The sequence below is a fragment of the Ambystoma mexicanum genome, chromosome 7p, assembly GCF_040938575.1.
Source record: "Ambystoma mexicanum isolate Mex_15411 chromosome 7p, UKY_AmexF1_1, whole genome shotgun sequence".
Taxonomy (NCBI): Eukaryota; Metazoa; Chordata; class Amphibia; order Caudata; family Ambystomatidae; genus Ambystoma; species Ambystoma mexicanum.
In genome coordinates this window covers 8,621,868-8,648,723 of record NC_090939.1, presented here as the reverse complement: position 1 = coordinate 8,648,723, position 26,856 = coordinate 8,621,868, and the positions used below count along the sequence as shown (strand labels likewise).

At 48.4% G+C, this 26,856-nt stretch overlaps 1 protein-coding gene across 1 annotated transcript in view; it reads right to left on the bottom strand.

The window, feature by feature from the left end:
• The window catches only part of SLC37A1 (solute carrier family 37 member 1), a 314,109-nt gene that overhangs the window by 94,732 nt on the left and 192,521 nt on the right, over positions 1–26,856 (bottom strand). Inside the window, exon 6 of the mRNA XM_069635652.1 lies at positions 9,922–10,057. Coding sequence (XP_069491753.1) covers positions 9,922–10,057 — 136 coding nt within the window. The remainder of the gene's footprint in view (positions 1–9,921; positions 10,058–26,856) is intronic.

The window sequence follows — 26,856 nt, the reverse complement described above, 5'->3', positions numbered from 1 at the left end:
TTCCCTTCCCCAAGAATTCAATGTAGCAACTTGTATGGGTTCCAACCTTGCAAAGTTCAGCATAAATCCAGGTTCATGTGGCCTTCCTCCGGGCTCGCGTCACCACTTTACTCACAGTATTTCCTCCTGAGTTCATTTCAGAATGTCTTTGACTTTGATCGTTTAAGGGTCACTGGTCTATGCGCAGTTGTCAGACCACACGGTCCACCCATCACAGGTCGTGCAGCCAGGAACCCGATACCCTTCAGCTCACACAGGTTCTTCTGTACTTGTCCGTGTGTACAGATTTACCTTTAGTTTCTCCTTGTCGGCCTCGTACCTTTGGCTGTAGTTTTAAACTCGGAAAACAAAAGATACAAATGAATAGGTCCAAGGATGCTAGGCTCAGAACAACACCTCCACATGTATTATCAAAATCTGCATTGCTAAGGAAGGAATCACTCTTCAATAGTATGTTGTAGAGATAAATCTCATTTTTTTTATATTAGAGTTGTGTGCAAAAAGACATAAATCCAACATTTAGAGAAATTAAGACATCAAAATGGTTTGCTAAAACAGAACAATCAGACAAAAAAACAGAAAGATATTTACAACACACAGTGCCAAAAAAACATTTTTTGGGACAATCTCCAAATTTTGTGTGTGCAACAAACCCGACTCCTATTAGGATTTGCCAAGACATTCACATATTACAGAGTACATATTCAAGTCAACATTTGTGGAAAACACATAGAACAATGGTGGGTACACAAAATTATTTTTCTTGCATAAACAGCATTAATGTGCTGTAGTTTTGGGGGGAGTAGTGCATCTACACCAGGTGTTTCAGCCATTTCTAGGTGGGCTAGGTGTGCCTCATCTTTAACACGGCCTTCATCAGGACGGAGTTCTGTGTAGATTGACGTCTGTGCTGCAGGGGAAGGAGACTACAGTCAGGGGGGTGTCTGAGCCAAAATTATTTAGTTTGAGTGAATCACGTGTGGTTGATGTAAAATCAAAAAGCACATAGCTTACCTATGGGTTAATAGATTTCACAGGCACTAAATTTGAGATCTGCTAGCCGCATGGGCTGGTCTCTGTATGATCCTGTTGCAAATAACAGAGAACGAGAGAAGCAAAGGGAGGTTGAAGCTAAACATGTCCCCGTTTAAAAAGGCATGAAAAAAAGTTTTTTATTATATGCAGGGAAAAAAATCTTACCTCTCGCTGGAGGTCGAAAAATGCTGATCCAGGGTGGTATCATTGGGAAACAGACACGGCTTGCACAGCTAAAAAATATATATGGCTCAAGGTGAGTGTGGTTACCTAGTAACAACTGTCTCATATATATAGCAGTAAGTGCAGGGTTTATTTTAAAGTACCTGTGAGGGTTGCAGCATGGGCAGCCTGTCTGCAAAAAAGTACGAGCTGGAGCTCCTCAGGCTGCTGAGTCACAGATGAGACTGCAGGGGCCTGACTGCAAAGCGTTGGTAACGCTGTTGCTAGGTCCCTATAGGTATTTATATGTCGGCCATCTTGGAATGCCCCTAGGATCGAGTGGGAAACAAAATGATGGATTCTGCTCCATCCGGGGGGCACAAAAAAAGCTCAATCAATTTTGGGTGTGATTAGTGTCAACGCGTGTCTAAAAAGTTAATTTAGACAATATTGTTGACAAACGGTTGTCATGGCAACCGTAAGCATTGCGGAGTGGCATTGGTTTTTTATACTCTGAAACAACATAGCTAATGGCCCCATGAGGTTGTGATTACCGAAAATACTTCATTTCAATATGTAGTGGCATGGATCACAAAATGTGTATGTGTCTCAGGAATCTCAGCAGAGAAAGACCATAATTAAGTAAGTGGACAGTTTGTATTGTATTACTAACAGCCCGAGAGGGTGAGAATTAGGGCGTGTCGCCTGGAAACTTAATACATAGTTTCATAATGACAGAAAACATTTGGAATTAACAAAGAAAGTATAGTTTTTCATGTAGGTGATTTCATACATTGACCAAAAAAACCCACACAGTGCCATAATGTCTACTGACTTCTGCATTTCATGAAATGAAAAATGATCATAGTGTTAAGAAGTTCATAGCTCATACTCAATCATTGGGCACATGTCATTACAGGAAAGACTTCCATTCAACTGACACATTTAGACCAGCCTGAACGGAGTTAAGTCTGTGGACCCACCGTTGTTCTAATTGGGTCAGCGTTTTGTTCAGATCCCCCCCACGCTTTGCTGGTTTCACTTTTTGGAGGACAAACCATCTTATATCAGTATCACTATGGTTCTTACTGATAAAATGCTCTACTAGGGGCTTGTCTGCTACCTTGTTCCTGATACAGGAACGATGTTCAGAGATGCGCATTTTGATGGCACGTGTGGTTTTTCCTATGTAGAGGAGTTTGCAAGGGCATTGTATTACATATATGACACCCTTCGTGTTACAGTTTGTAAAATCTTTCATTACCCATTTAACTCGTGCATGTTCGAAAGATTTCTTTTGTAGGGTCAAAGGGCATGCCACACATTGACCACATTTGTGATGTCCAACTATCGGAGGTAAATCCCATAGTGTGTTCTGTGTTTGTGGGGGTGGCTCTATGAAGGTGTGTACTAGAGTGTCTCTTTGATTTCTGTTTTTCTTGAAAGCAAAACATGGCACATTGTGCAGAGTGCCGGGGTGTTTCACCAAATGCCAGTTCTTCTTAATGGTTTTCTGGATCAATAGGCTCAAGGGTCCAAAAGTGGTGACACATACCAGTCTTCTCAAATCTTTTTTCGGTTTGTTTTCCCAACAGATTTCTCTAGGTGTATGTTTGGCTCTCTTTTTGGCTTGGTTGATGGCCTTTTTTGGATAGCCTCTCTCTGCAAGTCGTCGGGTTAGTCCTTCCGCATGTTGATGGAATTTTGCCAGGTCTGAACAATTTCTTCGTATACGCAAAAATTGTCCGTAAGGTAAATTGTACTTTAATCCCATCAGATGATAACTTTGGAAGTGCAGCAAAGCGTTGCGGTCCGTGGGTTTTCGAAACAACTCAGTTTTTAGTCGATCCCCGGTCTTGTAGATATGCAGATCCAAGAAATCTATTTGGTGGTGGTCCCAATGCATGGTAAAATTAATGTGAGTACTTCTTAAGTTGATCCAACTGTGGAACTGTTGTAGTTCCAAAGGTGTCCCCTGCCATATAATAATCACGTTGTCAATGTATCTCTTCCATAATGAGATGTTTCCTAGGAAGGGGTTGTCTGGCGTGAAGACATGGTTCTTTTAGTAGCGGGCCATATATAGATTGGCAATGTCCGGGGCGAAAGTAGCGCCCATACTCACACCTTTAGTTTGTTTGTAGATTTGGTTCTGAAACAGGAAGACATTTTCAGACATTGCCAATCTAGTGCACTCAAGGATGAAATTTGTGGGGGTAGAATCTAAGTCTTCTCTGGTGTTCAGGATGTCACGAATGGCTTCTAGACCTTCTTGTTGTGGTATCGATGTATATAGAGCCTCGACATCCATTGTGACAAGGAGGCTATCGGTAGTGAGGATGATGTCGTCAAGTAAGTTAATAGTGTTTGTGGTATCCTGAACATATAATAATCCGACGTGATTATTATATGGCAGGGGACACCTTTGGAACTACAACAGTTCCGCAGTTGGATCAACTTAAGAAATACTCACATTCATTTTACCATGCATTGGGACCACCACCAAATAGATTTCTTGGATCTGCATATCTACAAGACCGGGGATCGACTAAAAACTGATTTGTTCCGAAAACCCACGGACCGCAACACTTTGTTGCACTTCCAAAGTTATCCTCCGATGGGATTAAAGTACAATTTACCTTACGGACAATTTTTGCGTATACGAAGAAATTGTTCAGACCTGGCAAAATTCCAACAACATGCGGAAGGACTAACCCAACGACTTGCAGAGAGAGGCTATCCAAAAAAGGCCATCAACCAAGCCAAAAAGGGAGCCAAACATACACCTAGAGAAATCTGTTTGGAAAACAAACCGAAAAAAGATTTGGGAAGACTGGTATGTGTCACCACTTTTGGACCCTTGAGCCTATTGATCCAGAAAACCATCAAGAAGAACTGGCATTTGGTGAAACACCCCGGCACTCTGCACAATGTGCCATGTTTTGCTTTCAAGAAAAACAGAAATCTAAGAGACGCTCTAGTACACACCTTCATAGAGCCACCCCCACAAACACAGAACACACTATGGGATTTACCTCTGATAGTTGGACATCACAAATGTGGTCAATGTGTGGCATGCCCTTTGACCCTACAAAAGAAATCTTTCGAACATGCACAAGTTAAATGGATAATGAAAGATTTTACAAACTGTAACACGAAGGGTGTCATATATGTAATACAATGCCCTTGCAAACTCCTCTACATAGGAAAAACCACACGTGCCATCAAAATGCGCATGTCTGAACATCGTTCCTCTATCAGGAACAAGGTAGCAGACAAGCCCCTAGTAGAGCATTTTATCAGTAAGAACCATAGTGATACTGATATAAGATGTTTTGTCCTCCAAAAAGTGAAACCAGCAAAGCGTGGGGGGGGTCTGAACAAAACGCTGACCCAATTAGAACAACGGTGGGTCCACAGACTTAACTCCGTTCAGGCTGGTCTAAATGTGTCAGTTGAATGGAAGTCTTTCCTGTAATGACATGTGCCCAATGATTGAGTATGAGCTATGAACTTCTTAACACTATGATCATTTTTCATTTCATGAAATGCAGAAGTCAGTAGACATTATGGCACTGTGTGTGTTTTTTTGGTCAATGTATAAAATCACCTACATGAAAAACTATACTTTCTTTGTTAATTCCAAATGTTTTCTGTCATTATGAAACTATGTATTAAGTTTCCAGGCGACACGCCCTAATTCTCACCCTCTCGGGCTGTTAGTAATACAATACAAACTGTCCACCTACTTAATTATGGTTTTTCTCTGCTGAGATTCCTGAGACACATACACATTTTGTGATCCATCCCACAACATATTGAAATGAAGTATTTTCGGTAATCACAACCTCATGGGGCATTTAGCTATGTTGTTTCAGAGTATAAAAAACCAATGCCACTCCGCAATGCTTACGGTTGCCATGACAACCGTTTGTCAACAATATTGTCTAAATTAACTTTTTAGACACGCGTTGACACTAATCACACCCAAAATTGATTGAGCTTTTTTTGTGCCCCCCGGATGGAGCAGAATCCATCATTTTGTTTCCCACTCGATCCTAGGGCCATTCCAAGATGGCCGACATATAAATACCTACAGGGACCTAGCAACAGCGTTACCAACGCTTTGCAGTCAGGCCCCTGCAGTCTCATCTGTGACTCAGCAGCCTGAGGAGCTCCAGCTCGTACTTTTTTGCAGACAGGCTGCCCATGCTGCAACCCTCACAGGTACTTTAAAATAAACCCTGCACTTACTGCTATATATATGAGACAGTTGTTGCTAGGTAACCACACTCACCTTGAGCCATATATATTTTTTAGCTGTGCAAGCCGTGTCTGTTTCCCACTGATACCACCCTGGATCAGCATTTTTCGACCTCCAGCGAGAGGTAAAACTTTTTTCCCTGAACTTTTTTTCATGCCTTTTTAAACGGGGACATGTTTAGCTTCAACCTCCTTTTGCTTCTCTCGTTCTCTGTTATTTGCAACAGGATCATACAGAGGCCAGCCCATGCGGCTAGCAGATCTCAAATTTAGCGCCTGTGAAATCTATTAACCCATAGGTAAGCTATGTGCTTTTTGATTTTACATCAACCACACGTGATTCACTCAAACTAAATAATTTTGGCTCAGACACCCCCCTGACTGTAGTCACCTTCCCCTGCAGCACAGACGTCAATCTACACAGAACTCCGTCCTGATGAAGGCCGTGTTAAAGATGAGGCACACCTAGCCCACCTAGAAACGGCTGAAACACCTGGTGTAGATGCACTACTCCCCCCAAAACTACAGCACATTAATGCTGTTTACGCAAGAAAAATAATTTTGTGTACCCACCATTGTTCTATGTGTTTTCCACAAATGTTGACTTGAATATGTACTCTGTAATATGTGAATTTCTTGGCAAATCCTAATAGGAGTCGGGTTTGTTGCACACACACAATTTGGAGATTGTCCCAAAAAATGTTTTTTGGCACTGTGTGTTGTAAATATCTTTCTTTTTTTGTCTGATTGTTCTGTTTTAGCAAACCATTTTGATGTCTTAATTTCTCTAAATGCTGGATTTATGTCTTTTTGCACACAACTCTAATATAAAAAAATGAGATTTATCTCTACAACATACTATTGAAGAGTGATTCCTTCCTTAGCAATGCAGATTTTGATAATACATGTGGAGGTGTTGTTCTGAGCCTAGCATCCTTGGACCTATTCATTTGTATCTTTTGTTTTCCTAGTTAATCCTCCTGGGTAGAATAGGTTCCACACCAGGAGCCCTATTTTTTGATTGTAGTTTTAAACTCTCCTGGCTTCTCCTGGCTTTGCCACAACGTGTCACACACCTCTTGCCAGGCTTTGTCCTTGCCGCACTCTGTCCACGCATAAAGTTCACTTTGTGGTGGTCTTGTTCCTGCACCACCTTTCTATTGCACTCTTTCACACTTGCACTTTCTTTCTGTAGGCTACTTCCAAATGGGTGCTTTCCCCTATGGCTTTCATCAGCTATTAGCTTTGCCTATAAGGGTGTATTCAATTCGGTATTCAATAGTATTTTTCCATTTATTCAGTATTCACAAGGTTGCATATTAAACCCTTAAGATTGCGCTGTGCCCCTTCTAGACACCCCTTTCCCCCTGGTGTCTGGCAGGCTCATCAGTCTTTGCAACGTTCCACGACCTCTGCTTAATGCGGCGTTGGCTGTGCATTCACTGGGGAGATTCAGCTGCCTGTCCCACCTGTTACACGGCTAACATGCACTTACTGGCTTCCTCTCTGCAGGCGGGGCAGCGGTCTCTGGGTAGGTAAGCGTCTCAACCACCATCCAAAGTGGTTGTTTCGCTTCTGGTCCTCCTGCAGGCCCGCCTGCTCTTGCCTGCCGTCTTGCCGCTTGCTCCCTCTCTCCGCTTTGCCTCACCAAGCACTCCAGACTCCAGGTTGATCTCCTTCTAGCAGCGTGCCACGTCTCCTGCTTCCCGCCAGCAGGTTTCTCCGGTCCCAGCTCTCCAGTCTCTGGACTCTCACTCTGAACTGCTCGCCTTCTTATACTTATGACAATTACTAAATGACCTCACGTGTGGGTTGTTTGGTATAAGTGCCTGACCATAGTTAAGGAGGCACGCCAGATCTCTACAATACTTTACATGCCGCTACCTTGTCCCAGTACCATCATAGGTAAAGTGTGGGATAATGAGGGGAGCTGCTTGACAATAGCCTAAAAAGGCTGAGGCAGGGCTAGGTTGGTCTTCAATAGGAAAAGTGGGATACCATGTCTCGCCTGTGGGTGCCCTACTCTCAATCCCCAAGATACATCCACCCAGGTGATCCTCCCTCGCTTCTCCACCCCCAGGCCCAGGATCCAAAAGTGATGGCCTTTCCCTGGCCACCTGAGAAGTGGATCCAGGGGCAGTGGGAGTGAGGATACCCTCAGGTTTCTCACAGTGCTGATGCCCAAAACAAGTCGGGGAGATCCTGAGATAATCTAAAGGGATCTGTGACCCACACAAAAGAGAAACAAGCTGCAAAACAAGTCTGGGAGGTACATCCCAGAGGGTTATAAGAGAGAAAGGGAGGTGCAGGAAGCTAAACACAGGGCTGAGACAGCCCAGAGGGCTGTAAGAGATAAAGGGAGGTGCAGGAAGCTAAACACTGGGCTGAGACATCCCAGAGGGCTGTAAGAGAGAAAGGGAGGTGCAGGAAGCTAAACACAGGGCTGAGACTTCCCAGAGGGTTGTAAGAGAGAAAGGGAGGTGCAGGAAGCTAAACACTGGGCTGAGACATCCCAAAGGGTTGTAAGAGAGAAAGGGAGGTGCAGGAAGCTAAACACAGGGCTGAGACATCCCAGAGGGTTGTAAGAGAGAAAGGGAGGTGCAAGAAGCTAAAACACAGGGTCGAGGACCCCCTGCCAAAAGCAGAACTATTCTCTGGAATATTTCTAAGATCTACAGTCAAGTCTGGCAAGATAGTGAACCAGACTCGGTTGGGGAAGAGACTCCCCTGTGATACTTGGGGGCTGTGTTTTGTGTTTTGGAAATCTACAGTCAAGGACAGTGAACCAGACTTGATGCTACATTTGTAAGCTGGAGAGAGCAGGGGAAGGGACTCCCCTCTGATTTTGGGAACTCTGTTTGTATATGTTAGTTAAAAGATCATTCCTTGCATTGTCTCATCAAGGACTGAACAATCGAATTCATATGCATAGCGAGAGAGGCATCCTTCTGGATCAGGAAGACACCTAGTTTTTCCTTAGTTTGTTTAGAGTGTAAGGGACGGAAATAGGTTTGGACACAGGACGGGGGACCTTTTACTTGACAGAGTCCTATTTTTGTTGAGATAGGGCAACACCCCATAGAACTAGGGCAAGATAGGTCTTTCCTTTTCTTTTACTTCGTACTTCTGCACCCTTACAGAGGGTAGCAACCACCATGCTACCACTGTGTCAAACTCGTAATTCTGCACCCTAACAGAGGGTAGCAATCACCATGCCACCACTGTGCCAGACTCGTAATTCTGCACCCTAACAGAGGGTAGCAATCACCATGCCACCACTGTGCCAGACTCGTACTTCTGCACCCTTACAGAAGGTAGCAATCACCATGCCACCACTGTGCCAGACTCGTACTTCTGCACCCTTACGGAGGGTAGCAATCACCATGCCACCACTGTGCCAGACTCATACTTCTGCACCCTTACGGAGGGTAGCAATCACCATGCCACCACTGTGCCAGACTCGTACTTCTGCACCCTTACGGAGGGTAGCAATTACCGTTCCACCACTGTGCCAGACTCGTACTTCCTTACGGAGGGTAGCAATCACCATGCCACCACTGTGCCAGACTCGTACTTCTGCACCCTTACGGAGGGTAGCAATCACCATGCCACCACTGTGCCAGACTCGTAGTTCTGCACCCTTACGGAGGGTAGCAATCACCATGCCACCACTGTGCCAGACTCGTAATTCTGCACCCTTACGGAGGGTAGCAATCACCATGCCACCACTGTGCCAGACTCGTACTTCTGCACCCTTACGGAGGGCAGCAATCACCATGCCACCACTGTGCCAGACTCGTACTTCTGCACCCTTACGGAGGGTAGCAATCACCATGCCACCACTGTGCCAGACTCGTACTTCTGCACCCTTACGGAGGGCAGCAATCACCATGCCACCACTGTGCCAGACTCGTACTTCTGCACCCTTACAGCTGATTACCCTCAACTCAGTCCGCTGGACTACGGTAGAACGGGGGTTGCTTTTTAGCCACTTTGCCTAGTTTGAAAATAAAAAAACAACATGTTGGGAAACAATCTCCAGACTTCAAGGAAGGATATTATTCCGATTATTCAGAATGCGAGAAAGGAGGGAAGGGAATGGAGAGACTCCCCCCGCCCCCTCTGTAAAAGACTGTTAAAGGATTTCTGAAATGCGCTTTAGAAAGGAAGAGTGCTGAAAACAGGAGGGGTCAAGGGATGTGGTGACGGGAGGGTGGCAGAAGTTTTACTCTTTATAATAGAAAACAAAACACACTAAATTCAATGGTTATCTTCATTGCATAACTCATGCATGCAAAGTTGGGATTTGGGGAATTCCTATATTGTGGGCAAGACTGCATTAATATATATACAAGATCTCGAGATGAATAGAGCAGACTGGCCTGAGTGGAGCCCTGGTTGCACTTCCTCGTGCCACATCTTCACAGCAGCGGGCATGGCAGCGGGCACAGAGCGGCTCACCTGGGCAATGATGTAGAACCAGAGGTTGTGTATGTTATAGAAATAGCCGAGTCCAAAGAGCGCCGTGAAGCAGCCGCTGAAAATCATCCCGGAGGAGAGGTAATAGCGGATGGGTAATCGCTCCCCGATAATGCCACTGTGGGGAGAAAGAGACAAGAGAGAGCGCCATCAGATACAAGGAACACAGGTGCAACCTGAAACAGTGCTGCTGGCAAGGGCACAACTCGGGGCACACCTCTGTAGTGCCTACAGATAGGAGGAAGCAGAAAGCTTCACCTTGGGCTGGGGGCCCACTATTGGTCTAAGGGCCCAGGAGGGTGTGCAGAGGTCCCTTGAGCAAACACACCCGTTATGGGGACTCTGGAGTCCTGCCATGCCCCTTAGTGGGATTGTGTATTTGTTCCTACTGCCTCTCATCCTACATAGAATCACTGCCTGTGAGTAGTTGGCCCATGAAGGACTTTGACCTCAGAGCTGTAGGAAAATGCTGCCACAATGAGAAACCGCCTCTGTCCTATGTTCGTCCCTTGGGACAGTACCAAGACTGGCGGAAGTGATAACAACTATGAATGGCCAGCCATGTTTAACACAGGCACATATCTCTCCGCCCCTTGAGAGCCTTGCAGAGAATTCTGCCCCCCCGCCCCCCCAACACATGCCCCTTTCACCCTCAGCCGGGTAGAATCCTAGCAGCAGTGCAAAGAGAGTCACCTGGGTCCAAGTACTTAAAGCATGAATACATGCTGGTCCTCATAGCCTGCATCAGTGTGTGAAACCCCACAGTATCACGTTATACGCATCCGGGACGTACATGGATAGAGCATGTCTGTTAGGAATATGCCCACTGTTTTCTCAATCCATTAACATGCTCACAATAAAACTTTAGAATGAAAAAAATACAAAACAAAACAAGAAAGTCAAGTGATTCTTTTGGGGAACTGGCCTAGGGTAGGCAGCAGCATTCCATCACAAGGACAGAGGTAGAGTAGAGGGTGCGGAATTCATAACCCATGCCTATGACATTTCCCTCCCAGGCGAATTGAATTCCATGAGACATTAGGGGTTGTGTTTTACCACCACCAGGTTTTGAGGATGCTTGTGGTCTTGTGCAGAAGGGATGTGACCAAGCAGTTTGGGCTGCACTTCCCCTTTTGGGGGTGGGGCCAACCCTGATTTGCATATGGCCTTCCCCCTTTTGTAGTGGCTTGGCAGGTGAAGCGCGATGGTCTGTAGGGTTGCCCGGAGCAATGGCAGAGGTTAAGATTAATCCTAAACCCCCAACCATCACCTCTTGTGTTTTGCCCTTGTATTGTATTGACCAGGTCTCCCCAAAAACATAACTTACTCTACACATTCCTGCCCCTCAAACCAGTTGAGTGTCTGGGGCTATTCTGAGAAACAGCTGTGGATAAATATCCACAGCTGTGGGTGTTTAACAGTGTTTTAACTGGTTCCTCAAAAAATAAATCAGGATTAGAAAGAGAAGGCAAAGGGTCACCTTCTGGAGCTGGTGGACTATGCCACGAGGAGGCAGTGGCACTCCACACTAGTGCCCCTCTCACAGCTGGGATTGGCAGAGGCAATAAATCATTCATCAGGGGTTAAATGGAGCAACACCTGCCAAATATGCACACACCCCGCTGTCCTGTTACCTCTCACTCCGCCACCGGCCTCGTGACAGTAATAGTGCTGCCACCATTTTCTTATCACTCTCAATTTCGCAGAGGGATAGAGGCACGTGTCACTAATGGAAAAGGTCAGAGGAGGTTCATGGTTCTTTGAAATGGCTCGGTTGGGATTCAAGGATGCCCCAGCCACATTCCAGATACTGATGAGAATCTGCAGGAGACGGATGGCCATGCGGCCTTGGGTACATGGTCCATACAACATGCGTCTACTCCTGAAAGAACAAGAGCACCACCTGAAGGAGCAACCACAGCATCCTCTGAGAGTGAACATAACCAGGAAGACCGAGAAACACCACACATGGCTTATGAGACAGACCTAAGTGAGGTCATCGCTGCAGAGCTCCAGCCTGACACAGGGGTAGGCCAGGTGTCTCCCAGACAAAGGCGACTAATGCATTAAGTATGATCAAGTTCTCAGGTAATCGGGAATACCCAACATCCCTGGAGTTCCCACCGTATGCTAGGCAGGAGTGTGCGACCTTTGGCTCTCCAGATGTCTTGGATTAAAACTCCCATCATCCCCAACCAGCATTACCAAAGGTGTGAGATCATGGGAACCCTAGTCTGCATCGTCAATGGTGGGAATCATGGCAGCCCTAGTCTGCATCGTCAATGGTGCAGGATCATGGCACCCCTAGTCTGCATCGTCAATGGTGTGAGATCATGGCAGCCCTAGTCTGCATCGTCAATGATGCAGGATCATGGCACCCCTAGTCTGCATCGTCAATGGTGCAGGATCATGGCAGCCCTAGTCTGCATCGTCAATGGTGCAGGATCATGGCACCCCTAGTCTGCATCGTCAATGGTGTGAGATCATGGCAGCCTTAGTATGCATCGTCAATGATGCAGGATCATGGCACCCCTAGTCTGCATCGTCAATGGTGCAGGATCATGGCACCCCTAGTCTGCATCGTCAATAGTGTGAGATCATGGCAGCCCTAGTCTGCATCGTCAATCGTGCAGGATCATGGCACCCCTAGTCTGTATCGTCAATGGTGTGAGATCATGGCAGCCTTAGTCTGCATCGTCAATGATGCAGGATCATGGCACCCCTAGTCTGCATCGTCAATGGTGCAGGATCATGGCACCCCTAGTCTGCATCGTCAATGGCGTGAGATCATGGCAGCCCTAGTCTGCATCGTCAATGGTGCAGGATCATGGCACCCCTAGTCTGCATCGTCAATGGTGGGAATCATGGCAGCCCTAGTCTGCATCGTCAATGGTGTGAGATCATGGCACCCCTAGTCTGCATCGTCAATGGTGTGAGATCATGGCAGCCTTAGTCTGCATCGTCAATGATGCAGGATCATGGCAGCCCTAGTCTGCATCGTCAATGGTGTGAGATCATGGCACCCCTAGTCTGCATCGTCAATGGCGTGAGATCATGGCAGCCCTAGTCTGCATCGTCAATGGTGCAGGATCATGGCACCCCTAGTCTGCATCGTCAATGGTGGGAATCATGGCAGCCCTAGTCTGCATCGTCAATGGTGTGAGATCATGGCACCCCTAGTCTGCATCGTCAATGGTGTGAGATCATGGCACCCCTAGTCTGCATCGTCAATGGTGTGAGATCATGGCAGCCTTAGTCTGCATCGTCAATGATGCAGGATCATGGCAGCCCTAGTCTGCATCGTCAATGGTGTGAGATCATGGCACCCCTAGTCTGCATCGTCAATGACGTGAGATCATGGCAGCCCTAGTCTGCATCGTCAATGGTGCAGGATCATGGCACCCCTAGTCTGCATCGTCAATGGTGGGAATCATGGCAGCCCTAGTCTGCATCGTCAATGGTGTGAGATCATGGCACCCCTAGTCTGCATCGTCAATGGTGTGAGATCATGGCAGCCTTAGTCTGCATCGTCAATGATGCAGGATCATGGCAGCCCTAGTCTGCATCGTCAATGGTGTGAGATCATGGCAGCCCTAGTCTGCATCGTCAGTGACGCAGGATCATGGCAGCCCTAGTCTGCATCGTCAATGGTGCGGGATCATGGGAGTTGTTGTCCCAAACATCTGTGGGGACCACAGGTTGCAGACCCCTGTCCTAGCGGGATTTTAATCCCAGCATCCCTTTATCATACGATCTAATAGTTTAGATGCGTAGTTAAGTTTGCGTCTACCACAAGAGTGATGAAAGGGAGGACCACTGGGCAATTATGGAACGTGAACTTATAGAGGGGAACGGGTGGCTGCTGGGGCTCAGCCATCAGTGCCCAGGGGCCTGCAATGGGAATCTCTGAGCAGCAGAGGGCAGGAATGCAACCAAAGCTGCAGTGCCCTCCTAGCCAGTCAGAGCATGTCTCCCAGCTTCCTAGACATGTTCTCCTCTGCTTGGCCCTCACTGCACTCTCCTTTAGTGCATAGCCATAGCATGTCACCCAGCTTCCTAGAAATGTTCTCCTCTGCTTGGCTCTCAGTGCACTCTCCTTTAGTGCACAGTCAGAGCATGTCTCCCAGCTTCCTAGACATTTTCTCCTCTGCTTGGCCCTCACTGCACTCTCCTTTAGTGCACAGTCAGAGCATGTCTCCCAGCTTCCTAGACATCTTCTCCTCTGCTTGGCCCTCACTGCACTCTCCTTTAGTGCATAGCCATAGCATGTCACCCAGCTTCCTAGAAATGTTCTCCTCTGCTTGGCTTTCAGTGCACTCTCCTTTAGTGCACAGTCAGAGCATGTCTCCCAGCTTCCTAGACATTTTCTCCTCTGCTTGGCCCTCACTGCACTCTCCTTTAGTGCACAGTCAGAGCATGTCTCCCAGCTTCGTAGACATGTTCTCCCCTGCTTGGCCCTCACTGCACTCTCCTTTAGCGCACAGAGCATGTCTCCCAGATTCCTAGACATGTTCTCCTCTGCTTGGCCCTCAGTGCACTCTCCTTTAGTGCACAGTCAGAGCATGTCTCCCAGCTTCCTAGAAATATTCTCCTCTGCTTGGCCCTCACTGCACTCTCCTTTAGTGCACAGAGCATGTCTCCCAGCTTCCTAGACGTGTTCTCCTCTGCTTGGCCCTCACTGCACTCTCCTTTAGTGCACAGAGCATGTCTCCCAGCTTCCTAGACATGTTCTCCTCTGCTTGGCCCTCAGTGCACTCTCCTTTAGTGCACAGTCAGAGCGTGTCTCCCAGCTTCCTAGAAATGTTCTCCTCTGCTTGGCCCTCACTGCACTCTCCTTTAGTGCACAGAGCATGTCTCCCAGCTTCAAAGACATGTTCTCCTCTGCTTGGCCCTCGGTGCACTCTCCTTTAGTGCACAGTCAGAGCATGTCTCCCAGCTTCCTAGACATGTTCTCCTCTGGTTGGCCCTCAGTGCACTCTCCTTTAGTGCACAGTCAGAGCATGTCTCCCAGCTTCCTAGACATGTTCTCCTCTGCTTGGCCCTCAGTGCACTCTCCTTTAGTGCACAGTCAGAGCATGTCTCCCAGCTTCCTAGACATGTTCTCCTCTGCTTGGCCCTCAGTGCACTCTCCTTTAGTGCACAGTCAGAGCATGTCTCCCAGCTTCCTAGACATGTTCTCCTCTGCTTGGCCCTCAGTGCACTCTCCTTTAGTGCACAGTCAGAGCATGTCTCCCAGCTTCCAAGACATGTTCTCCTCTGCTTGGCCCTCAGTGCACTCTCCTTTAGTGCACAGTCAGAGCATGTCTCCCAGCTTCCTAGACATGTTCTCCTCTGCTTGGCCCTCAGTGCACTCTCCTTTAGTGCACAGTCAGAGCATGTCTCCCAGCTTCCTAGACATGTTCTCCTCTGCTTGGCCCTCAGTGCACTCTCCTTTAGTGCACAGAGCATGTCTCCCAGCTTCCTAGACATGTTCTCCTCTGCTTGGCCCTCAGTGCACTCTCCTTTAGTGCATATCCATAGCATGTCACCCAGTTTCCTAGACATGTTCTCCTCTGCTTGGCCCTCAGTGCACTCTCCTTTAGTGCACAGTCAGAGCATGTCTCCCAGCTTCCTAGAAATGTTCTCCTCTGCTTAGCCCTCACTGCACTCTCCTTTAGTGCACAGTCAGAGCATGTCTCCCAGCTTCCTAGAAATGTTCTCCTCTGCTTGGCTCTCAGTGCACTCTCCTTTAGTGCACAGTCAGAGCACGTCTTCCAGCTTCCTAGAAATGTTCTCCTCTGCTTGGCTCTCAGTGCACTCTCCTTTAGTGCACAGTCAGAGCATGTCTCCCAGCTTCCTAGACATGTTCTCCTCTGCTTGGCCCTCAGTGCACTCTCCTTTAGTGCACAGTCAGAGCATGTCTCCCAGCTTCCTAGAAATGTTCTCCTCTGCTTGGCCCTCACTGCACTCTCCTTTAGTGCACAGTCAGAGCATGTATCCCAGCTTCCTAGAAATGTTCTCCTCTGCTTGGCTCTCAGTGCACTCTCCTTTAGTGCACAGTCAGAGCAGGTCTCCCAGCTTCCTAGAAATGTTCTCCTCTGCTTGGCTCTCAGTGCACTCTCCTTTAGTGCACAGTCAGAGCATGTCACCCAGCTTTCTAGACATGTTCTCATTTGCTTGGCCCTCACTGCACTCTCCTTTAGTGCACAGTCAGAGCATGTCTCCCAGCTTCCTAGACATGTTCCCCTCTGCTTGGCCCTCACTGCACTCTCCTTTAGTGCACAGTCAGAGCATGTCTCCCAGCTTCCTAGACATTTTCTCCTCTGCTTGGCCCTCAGTGCACTCTCATTTGAACTGGGTGCATAGAGATGAAGTAGGAGTGAAGCACAGGAGACCTGCTGGGACCAACAGCTCAGATTATACTAGAGTTCCCAGTCACTTTTCGCTCTGTTCAGAAGATGCTGGGAATATAACGCAAGGCGCGCCTTGACCCTGAACATAGTGTGTGGAGGAAGTGGTGGCAAAGTCCAAACAGACCAGGATATTTGCATACAAACAGACCTTGACAGGGAAGTACAACTCTTGCAAATTCACCCTCATTGTGGGACATTCCAAAGTGGGCTAGGAAAGGGCCTCTACGCTCCTAAACTTGTAAGCAAAAATATGTTCTCGCAAGCACTCCCTGACAGTGTGCAGCTAGACTGCACAACGATCTTTAAGACCAGCACTGCACATGTGTGTCGGTGATGCAGAGGAAAGAACTGCCATCAGGTGTGCAAGTTGTACAGCAAAGGTGTGGTGAGCGTGCAGAGATTGAGGCCGGGCTCTGCTGGCCATACATCCTGGCATATTGTGACAGAGTCCTGACTTTAAGGCTAGAAGGTGGGTCTAGGGCACCCCAGGGGGCAGCAGACTGCCACCCTGTAGGGGTACGCTGTGGAGCCCCCCCTAGACACCTCAGTCCATCTATACCCTTAAGTGTGTTTCACACTATACTAGCGTGAAGATGGACTCCTGTATCAGCTTTGTAGCAAAAGAGCAAGCAGGGATCCAGCAGTTCGCGGAGCAGGGATCCAGCAGTTCGCGGGGCAGGGATCCAGCAGTTCGCGGGGCAGGGATCCAGCAGTTCGCGCGGCAGGGATCCAGCAGTTCGCGCGGCAGGGATCCAGCAGGGATCCAGCAGTTCGTGCGGCAGGGATCCAGCAGTTCGCAGAGCAGGCAGCCCGCATGACTGCTTACTGTCTAAAAGAGGGACTTGGAATAACCAGAGGTGGATGAGGAGACGATAGAGGAGGGAAGGCAAAGAAGAGTGCTGCTGGTGGGGGGAGCAGTGCAGGGGTGGAACAGCGCAGATTGGAGGCTGAGGTGAAAGTGTAAAGGTGAAGGAAAGAGAAACCAGAGTGCAGGAGGGTGAGGAAGAGGCAGAGACAGAGAGAGAGAAAGATGCAAGGAAGTGGAAAAGAGACAAAGGATGTAAAAAGGAGAAAGTCAAAGAAGGCATAGGAGGTTGAGAAAGAACACTGGAGGGAGAGGAGGAGGAAATTAGGATAAAAGAGAAAATCAAACTGTTCATGGGGAGGGAGGAGGTACCGGGAAGGAAGAAGTGAAGGCCCGAGCTGTGTATGCAGAGGATGTGTGAGAAGAGAAAGGAGAGGGGCAGCAAAGAAAGCAGGTGGGAGAAGAAAACAAGAAAGAAAGGAATGACTAGCAAAGGGGAAATGAGGAGGCAATGAGCAGACAGAAGACCAGAGGGAACGGCACCAGCACCCCACCCTAGGCCTGGTCATGCAGGAGTGAGACAGACCTGGGACCAGATCAGGTCTGGGAGAGAAGGCGGCTGCACCAGGCCTGCGCCACCCTAAGCCTGGTCATGCAGGAGTGAGACAGACCTGGGACCATATCAGGGCTGGGAGAGAAGGCGGCTGCACCAGGCCTGCCCCACCCTAGGCCTGGTCATGCAGGAGTGAGACAGACCTGGGACCTGATCAGGGCTGGGAGAGAAGGCGGCTGCACCAGGCCTGCCCCACCCTAGGCCTGGTCATGCAGGAGTGAGACAGACCTGGGACCTGATCAGGGCTGGGAGAGAAGGTGGCTGCACCAGGCCTGCCCCACCCTAGGCCTGGTCATGCAGGAGTGAGACAGACCTGGGACCAGATCAGGGCTGGGAGAGAAGGCGGCTGCACCAGGCCTGCGCCACCCTAGGCCTGGTCATGCAGGAGTGAGACAGACCTGGGCCCATATCAGGGCTGGGAGAGAAGGCGGCTGCACCAGGCCTGCGCCACCCTAGGCCTGGTCATGCAGGAGTGAGACAGACCTGGGACCACATCAGGGCTGGGAGAGAAGGCGGCTGCACCAGCCCTGCGCCACCCTAGGCCTGGTCATGCAGGAGTGAGACAGACCTGGGACCACATCAGGGCTGGGAGAGAAGGCGGCTGCACCAGGCCTGCCCCACCCTAGGCCTGGTCATGCAGGAGTGAGACAGACCTGGGACCAGATCAGGGCTGGGAGAGAAGGCGGCTGCACCAGGCCTGTGCCACCCTAGGCCTGGTCATGCAGGAGTGAGACAGACCTGGGACCACATCAGGGCTGGGAGAGAAGGCGGCTGCACCAGGCCTGCCCCACCCTAGGCCTGGTCATGCAGGAGTGAGACAGACCTGGGACCAGATCAGGGCTGGGAGAGAAGGCGGCTGCACCAGGCCTGCGCCACCCTAGGCCTGGTCATGCAGGAGTGAGACAGACCTGGGACCAGATCAGGGCTGGGAGAGAAGGCGGCTGCACCAGGCCTGCGCCACCAATAAGGGGGAAAGAAGGCTGCTAAATCCTCGGGTCCAGCACCAATTACAGAGTTCTGCCCAGTCATGGTGAACCCAAGCACCAGAGGTGGTGCTTAAAGGTACTCCAGAAGTCCAGATGGACCAAAGTGACCTTCTGACAAGCCAAGATTCTAGAAGGGGTTGTGAAAGAAGAGCTGAAACCCCCAGAGGCCGACTGCCTCTTTAGGAGAGAGGGAAGGACTGAGGGCAGGGCCCTAAAGAGAAGTGACTTTAATTGCACATACTCTCAAACCCCCAAAACCTTGGGCTGGGTTGTGTCCAGTCCCCTCATTTTTCGGGTGCATTAATACGCTGGGCCAATATCTTAGCTTCTAGTTGTCCACTGATCCCTCGCCATGGCAATACCCACAATGCTCTGAAGAAATGAAAATCGTTTGCCATCTCACTCTAGCGGTGCGAGGGAAGGAGGCAGGGCAGAGCAGGGCTTCTCATAGTCGAGCACCAGCACCAACCGTTGATGGAGATAAACAACAAAAAGAAAAGGTTCTCCCAGAAGAACCAATGACGCGCAGAAACAAACATGTCACTTGACTGGGCTCATCAGCAGAATAGCAGACAGGCCCCCCCCGCCCCCCACGGGACCCTAAGACCTTCGCATTACAGTACCCCATATACCTCCGTTGTCACCATGTGATTCCGTGACCCCCTCACACAGCAGCTAGTTGTGGGGACCCCACAGCTTGGTGGCAGTCAACCTTGTATGATTTCCAGAGACTTCAGTCTTGCTGAAGCCTGGGCACGTTCGCACCGGCTACCCCGGTGTAAAACCAGTATGTTAAGCTAAAAACATTTCTTAGGCGCAGCCTTCACCAACTCGGGCATCATGGCGTTGAGGGAGCAGGACGGTAAGAAGGCTAGAAAACCAAAAAGTCTTACTGGCACGCCGAAACTGGCAGATGACCACCAATCTGGCAAAGGGATAACGAGATGGAGTTCCACAGCGGCACTGCGGGAACTGAGAAAGAATGGCCCCCCACCCGAGAACACTTATCACGTGGCACAAGGATAGGCAAGGCTTCATAAAAGGCCTGATGTACAGTACAAAGGGCCTTGAACTGGGTCCTCTTACACACACTGGCAGCCAGTGAAGGGGGTTCAAGAGAAAGGACCCTGAAGAGTACCAATGGCCAGCCTAGCCGCAGAATTTTTGAAGATTTGCAAGTGATGTGAAAGGTAAGCAGGTTGCAAAAAAAAGGGAATTGCAATAGTCCAAGGTTCCTGCAGTCAGAGAAGACACGACCAGGGAACGAAGCTGGAGGGGAAGGTAAGGAAGAACTTTGCGCAGAAACCGCAGTTTAAAATGGACAGGCGGCACACCGCGCTCACCTGGGCCTGCATAGACAAGGAAGCAGAGAGCTTCACTCCCAGGTTCTTAACCACTGAAGAAGGCATTGGAAAAGAGCCAAGTTCATCAGGGCCAAAAAGTGATGATCAGGGCGAGATCCCGCTGAGGAACCAACAATCAAGACCTCTTTTTTTTTCCCAATAGGGCAAAGTCTTCTGTTGCCCATCCAAGGATGGACGGCGGGCAAGCAGGAGTAACAATGCTCAGCAGTTGCCTGGAGAGAAAGGTGAAGGCGCACCAAGATTTGCATCTCATCTGCATACGAGTAACACCGAAAACCAAAAGAGTGAATCAGTTTCACAAGTGGCTGAATAGAAACATTAAAGAGAAGAGGAGAGAGAGCAGAACCTTGAGGTACTCCACAGCTGAGGGGCAAGGAAGGTGAGATGAATGGAGAGAGAGAAGGAGACACAGCGATCCAAGAGAAATGACAGAATCCGAATATCTCTTGGTAAATGCAAAAACAGAAGTGAGGAAGATTTAAGTTTTACTTTTTTTGGCAAACCCAAAAATGGGAAAACCAAAAGTGAGAACTATTGAGAAAGTTTTCGAAAAGAAAGGAAGCACCCATTGGAAGTTATTAGAAGGAAGACGTCATTTGGTTGCAAAAGGGACTGAAGGGCGGCAACTTTCAATGAATAATAAACGAGAGAGAGAGAGCAGTTATATACATACTATTGGGAAAGGAAGGAAGGGTCTGGAGGCAAAAGGGGGCAAAAGGGGGCAAGGCGTGTCCTCTACCCCAATATAATGTTAAGAAAACAGATGCGTACAGGTTGGTGACCATGCCTTGGTGGATGGGAAGGAGGACGGGGCATGGTATGTCAGGAAAGCAACCGCTGATCCCCCAACCCTTGTAGCCCCTCGGGGTCCCCCCATACAGCCCACTCAGTTGCTTCCAGGCTAGGTCTGCACTTGACCTATCCCATGCACACCCCCTCAACAGAAGGAGCACATGAACTGCACCACGAAAACACGCAAAGGAATTGCAATAGAAGGTGTCAAAATGTCTTATCCAAAAGTTACAGGTCCAAGATTTAGATTTCAAACTTTGCTATTTGAAACGGGTCTACTTTTACAGGTGGAAGACCTCTAAGCATAAATGCCAGTGCAGTGCCATGGGGCGAACACTCTGGGCGCACACATTCATAGCTCCGCCGGCATGAGCTCAAGGCCACAGTGCCCCCGGCCTGGTAAGACCAGCTTAAAAGGGTGGCTGGATCCCCTTCTGGAGGCCCTCGCCAGGAAGAAGACTGCAAGGTCTGAATGTGGAGGTGCCCACTGCTTGGGTGCCAGCTGAAATCTTTCAATGAATGCAGCCTTAATATTGGGCCAGTGAACGTTTCCCCTCCCCCACCCTCAACGTTAGAGCGCCTGCCCTAGGCGCGTTGCAGAGGAATTGCAAGAAGATGCGGACCCAAGTAGTGGATCCAAGGCCTCCAGAGGATGATACTCTGGGCAGAGCTTCAGGGACCAGCAGCCAGTCTACCAGGGTGAGAGTGAGACCACGGGGGTACCCTCTTTCTGTAGGTGACCCCTGTGCACTGCCCCTGTGGCTGCAGAGGCGAGAGCACTGGCGCCAAAGACACACTGGTTTCTGACACAGTCTGGCGACCTACAGCTACCAAATACATCCTCAGCCCAGAATGAGACCCCGCTGCCCCCCTGCAGTGTGCAACAGAGGAGAGCCCCTATACCTGAAGTATCAAGCTGGACATCGCTCGTACCCTTACACCACAGGAGCGGCGCCTCCAGTGGACCAACCCGCTCTGCGCTATATCCGAGCTTTGGTTCCCTGACTTAATTACCCCAAAGAGAGACCCCTGAAACGCGCCGAAAGTTTGAGGTGTTGAAATTGCCCAATGAGGAAGACAGAATTTACTGACATAAAGGAACCTTGGGAGCAACGCCAGACGAATTTCTGAAACGCGTGAGCAGCTTCATCTTTTGAGGGGCAGGGCGGCCAGGGGCAGAGGGGCAAAGGGCAGGGGTGCAGAGGGGCAGACTTGCAGTCGTCACAGCTTCAAGAAATCAGCACACCAGCAAGCAAGTGGCAAGTAGGGGCCGCCTCGGCATTGCTGCATGGGTCTGTGTAGTGACACTGATACCGACCCAATGAGACTGCGCTTTCTACCTAGGGGCCACATTCTTCGATTGTTTTACCGTCGGATTCGCAACATCACGCCTTGTCTTGACTGAGCACTGCTCTTACAACGTGGCCGCCCCCACAGCACAAGGCAACCCTAACAGACGCTTCCACGGACAGCGAGTGGCTGCTCTGCAAAGCTAAGGCACTATCAGTAATGGCAACCACGAAGGAGGTGTGACCACTGGAACTCCAGCCCTGCCCACCACAGCAGAGGAGCTACGTCACGCAACAAGTACACCCAGAGGAAATTAAACAGGAAGACTGTGTGGGCGAAACTTTGGAATTGAGTGGTGTACAATCACAAAACAAGTCAAGATCTCTACATTTTCCACAATACCAGGCCTCATGAGGCCACTACACGGAAAAAACCAGGAGAAACTGTCAAAGGCTGGCCTGGAGAACTCACGCCTGACCAAACAGACATCCGCTCTATCACTAAAGCGACATCCATTGACCCGGAAACGGAAATGCACTCACATTCCCGAGGCTAGACCCCATGCATCGTCATATGGAAAACTGTGGAAGCAACGCGTGCAGTAATTCCATTGTCCTTCCTACCTGTGCAGGGGCCTTGGAAGAAACTGCTGCAAGGCCACTTTGGGACCAGTCAACCCATAGGCCTTCTTATTATTGCTGGGGGTTTCAACTTCTAAGGCTCTGCCAAGTTGCCCCCAGAAATGCACCCATGAGGCGGGAATCAAGCGTACTGCCCAACTGGGAGTTTGTGGGGCATGTGTCAATCTCAGCCTGTCATTCAACTCTTGAATCTATTCAGACTATATGACAACATCAAAGACATTGTCCAACGCAATGCAGAAAAACTGCCAGCTGCTGATCACAAAATGCAGACTATGGACTACATTGAGAATTCAAAGGCCAGATGCATCCCAAACCCTTTGGAATATCCAGCTTTTGAACTTGACACTCACGAACAGCGGCCGACCCAAACAACTGTGACCAATTCCCAAATCATTGCAATCAGCCAAACTCCAAACAGCCCGACACCTTAAGCGCATCACCATCATTGTCCGATTCCGCAGGTACACTGGTACTATGGGAAAATAAGGTAATAGGACACGGCTCAAATGACACAAGACCTCTGAACATGAATCACGCTGTAACACCTCGTGGCCGCTCAAGAAAACCTAAAAAGATGTAAACGGCAAACAAAAGACAAAAGTGTAAAAATCTACCTGCTCAAAACGGTAACAAAAGGAAATCCTCAAGAACATTCTTACGCTCCCTCCCGATGGAAGGTGGAGATCATCGACTTTACTCCCAGGACTCTCCTGATAAGGAAAGTAGCCCATACAATTCACTTGTCGATCTCGTATGAGCCACCAGCAGAACCAGACCACAGCAGTAAAAAAAAGACAAATCAAAATTGCCACCCCAAGAGATGGAGCTTCCAACACCCTAAGGTCTGAGACATCCTTAGCACCCTACCTTGAACCTTCTCATCAATCATAGAAGAACCAGCGTGTGGTCCAACTGTTTTGACTACAGACTCCATATACGGTAACCCTATACCAACTACAACACCTGAACAAGCTAGTCTGACATCCAGGACTATAGGCTGGGAGAATATTGTTAACAAAAATGGTGAACAGGCCCTTAACAGAGGCAAGCTACTTGAGATCTTCCAGAACATACCAGCATTCAGGGGATATTGACTAGGTGTCTCTACAGACCATGGAAGCAATCGCCTTGTCTGCCATTTGTACTCCACCCTAGTAGCATGTCTGGTTCTATCAGAAAAACCTAAGAACACTGGGTTATGACCTGTATGAACTTTAATCACTCACGGAGACCTCCACATTTCGGGCTGTTCCATCATCCAAAGGTAGTGAAGATTCCTTACTCTTCTCAGCACTGCCCTAGAAACCCGCAGTGCCCTAGAAACCCGCAGTGCCCTAGAAACCCGCACTGCCCTAGAAAACCGCAAAAGGCCACAACAGATACTACTTCAAAATCCTGGGTTCAACAATGACAAAGAAACAGCACAAGATTAGTCTTGGTTGGAAACAGCCCAAAAATGTTTGCTAATTCCAGAGCAGGGGGGGTTCCATCTTTAACCCTACAGAACTATCTATGGTGGCCTGGAATGTTTGCGGCTACACCAATCTACTTAGGAGCCTTCGGAGTCCGAGGTTACCTCTTAATAAACATATTCTGATGTGACAAGATGTTAAAACTGATATAATATTGTTTCGTCCTCATTGTATATGTTGGCCTATGCCCAGTCGCTTTGCGAGGAAATCCGTATTGCAAGTTCGTGACCTTAAGTGAATCAAGCCCCCATTTTAGGTTAAAGCCGCCATTTTAGTTTATCGTGCAAAGTCACCCTGTGGCCTAAAATGGCCACCTGTGTTCTCTTGTTCTTGCTTTAACCTCTTCAACCTCTGTACTAGAGTTAATGTCCAACCTGCCTGCAGGCTACATGTTAGGGTCATGTAGACCTTGTCCTTTGTTGACCTCGGGATCAGGTGATTACTTGAATCGGCGATGTTAACCTACAAGTATACAAGAACAATAACACAATCTAAACACAACACACGAAACATCTGTTTGATCTGTATTAAAGCAATGTGTAAAGAGTGTAAAGTTAAACCTAGAGAATAACAATGTTCGTTAGCAAATGTATCAAAAAAGTAAACTGCATGCACGAGATATGTAAATTAGAAACGAACCTGGCGCGACCCTAGCCCAGTACATGATTAACTTGTCGGAGGCTGGACATCGTTATAAAGAAACTGTATAAATACGCTGATGTCCAGCTAGCAATTCCTGTTCACTGCTCACATTGAACCCTGCTGGTGGTCTCTGTGATGTATTGACGGCCAAACAGCTATTTGTGTACTGTGTTTGTAAACTGTACAGAATTGCAAAAAAGATTCTGGGAATTTTTACAAGGCCGTGTCGGTGTATTTCTCTTTGCATGGTGTAAAAGCCTTAATATTGTATTTTCTGATTCCACAGATGGCGCCCGAATAGGGACCCTCAAGATCAACTTTGTCTCGTTGAAGGTTGGCTCGGCTATCGGAGAAGTGAATTCCTCGACAGAACAGCACGATCCGATCCCTGAACGGTGAGCTGTAGCCCGAGACGATGTCTTGACGAGGGTCCATATATCGAGGAGGGTAAATTTGCCGAAATCACCAGACACGTGGGTCCTTAGAATTGTCCTTAGTAACCCGATCGGGCCTCCCAGTCCTTTGGTCAGGTGAATCGTGACCCGATTCTTAATTTAACCCTGACAATTTCAATTTGGCGCATTGTACTCACGGGCACAATTATTTGACCACGTAACACCAGAACTCTGATATGCCTGGGAAATTATCTGCCTGCTTTAGGGCATTATTCCGCAGCAACAGACAATCTTTGGAAGATAGCTGTCCCGCACCACATGAGGGGTCGCCGGCATGTACTATGTACTGTAAGAAAGGCTCTGGTAGTATAGCATTTAATGACATTTGGCACAGACAGACCAGACATAAATCTAATCTTCGGTGGCCAACCAATGGTAGCTTTGAAATCCCTCGTATAGAATATCTAGAGTCTGTATTGGTAAAGAAAAAGGCTAGACCTGCAGCATTTGACGCATTGCATAGTTGGAAAACAGAAGCTTTGCAGCAACAAAAGAGTAGAGAGAAACATATGCGTCGACATATGACAAGTGTCGAAAAGGCACGGTTATATGATCAAAATAAACAATTGGAGTCAGTTAGGAACACGGACAGAGCGTTTCAATTAGGCATTCAAAAAATGTACCCTTCAAAAGATTTTCATACGTCAGACGAATTGATTAAAAAACTTTTGCATGAACGAAGGCCCGATGCCTCTGCGCCACCCCCGTACGTCCCTCCTCCTGGCGCTTTGCCCCTTCCCGTTGTTATTCCTCCTCCTATAGTTCCTCCGGTCCTCCCTGTTGTTCGTCCTGTTGTTCTTCCAGCCGTCGGTCCTTTGCCTGCCCCCTTGCTTCCACCTATTGATATTCAGAATGTGCCTACCCTTCCTCTTCCAAGTGATCCTGCATCGCTTGTAGTAGACCAGGGAGCAGAATCAAGGGTTGTGACTCGTAATACTGTGTCCCCAGATAAAAATAATTAATTGATTGCTTGGGCTAAACATTGTATGGAGATGGGTGAACAAGCTGATGTTTTTTCCACACTCAAAAATTTAAAAGGTATTCCTGAGAAAAATGTTTTTATTGAAGGATTAGGGACTCATTTGAGTATAATGTGGAATAGACTAAATGATGTAGATTTCCCACAAGGGCTACGGGATTTGAACGCCTTAGCGTTGTCCAGAGATACTGCGGAGAAAGTATATGAGCATGTCGAGAAGATTTTTGTGTATAGGAAGGAGTTGGAAGAGTTACCGAATGAAGAAGCAGATGGTGATAGTTTAGGTATTATGTTCTTACAGAAACGTTTTTTTCCTCACCGTGAATTAAAAGGTGAGGAAGCACGAATTTGTAGAAAGGATGCGATAAGATGGATTTCGGATATGTCGATAACTCCAGATGAAGTATATGACACATATGGTCAGTATACATTAGAAATGCAAAAGAAAGTGATACAGGTTATGGTAGAGTACCTGCAGAATGA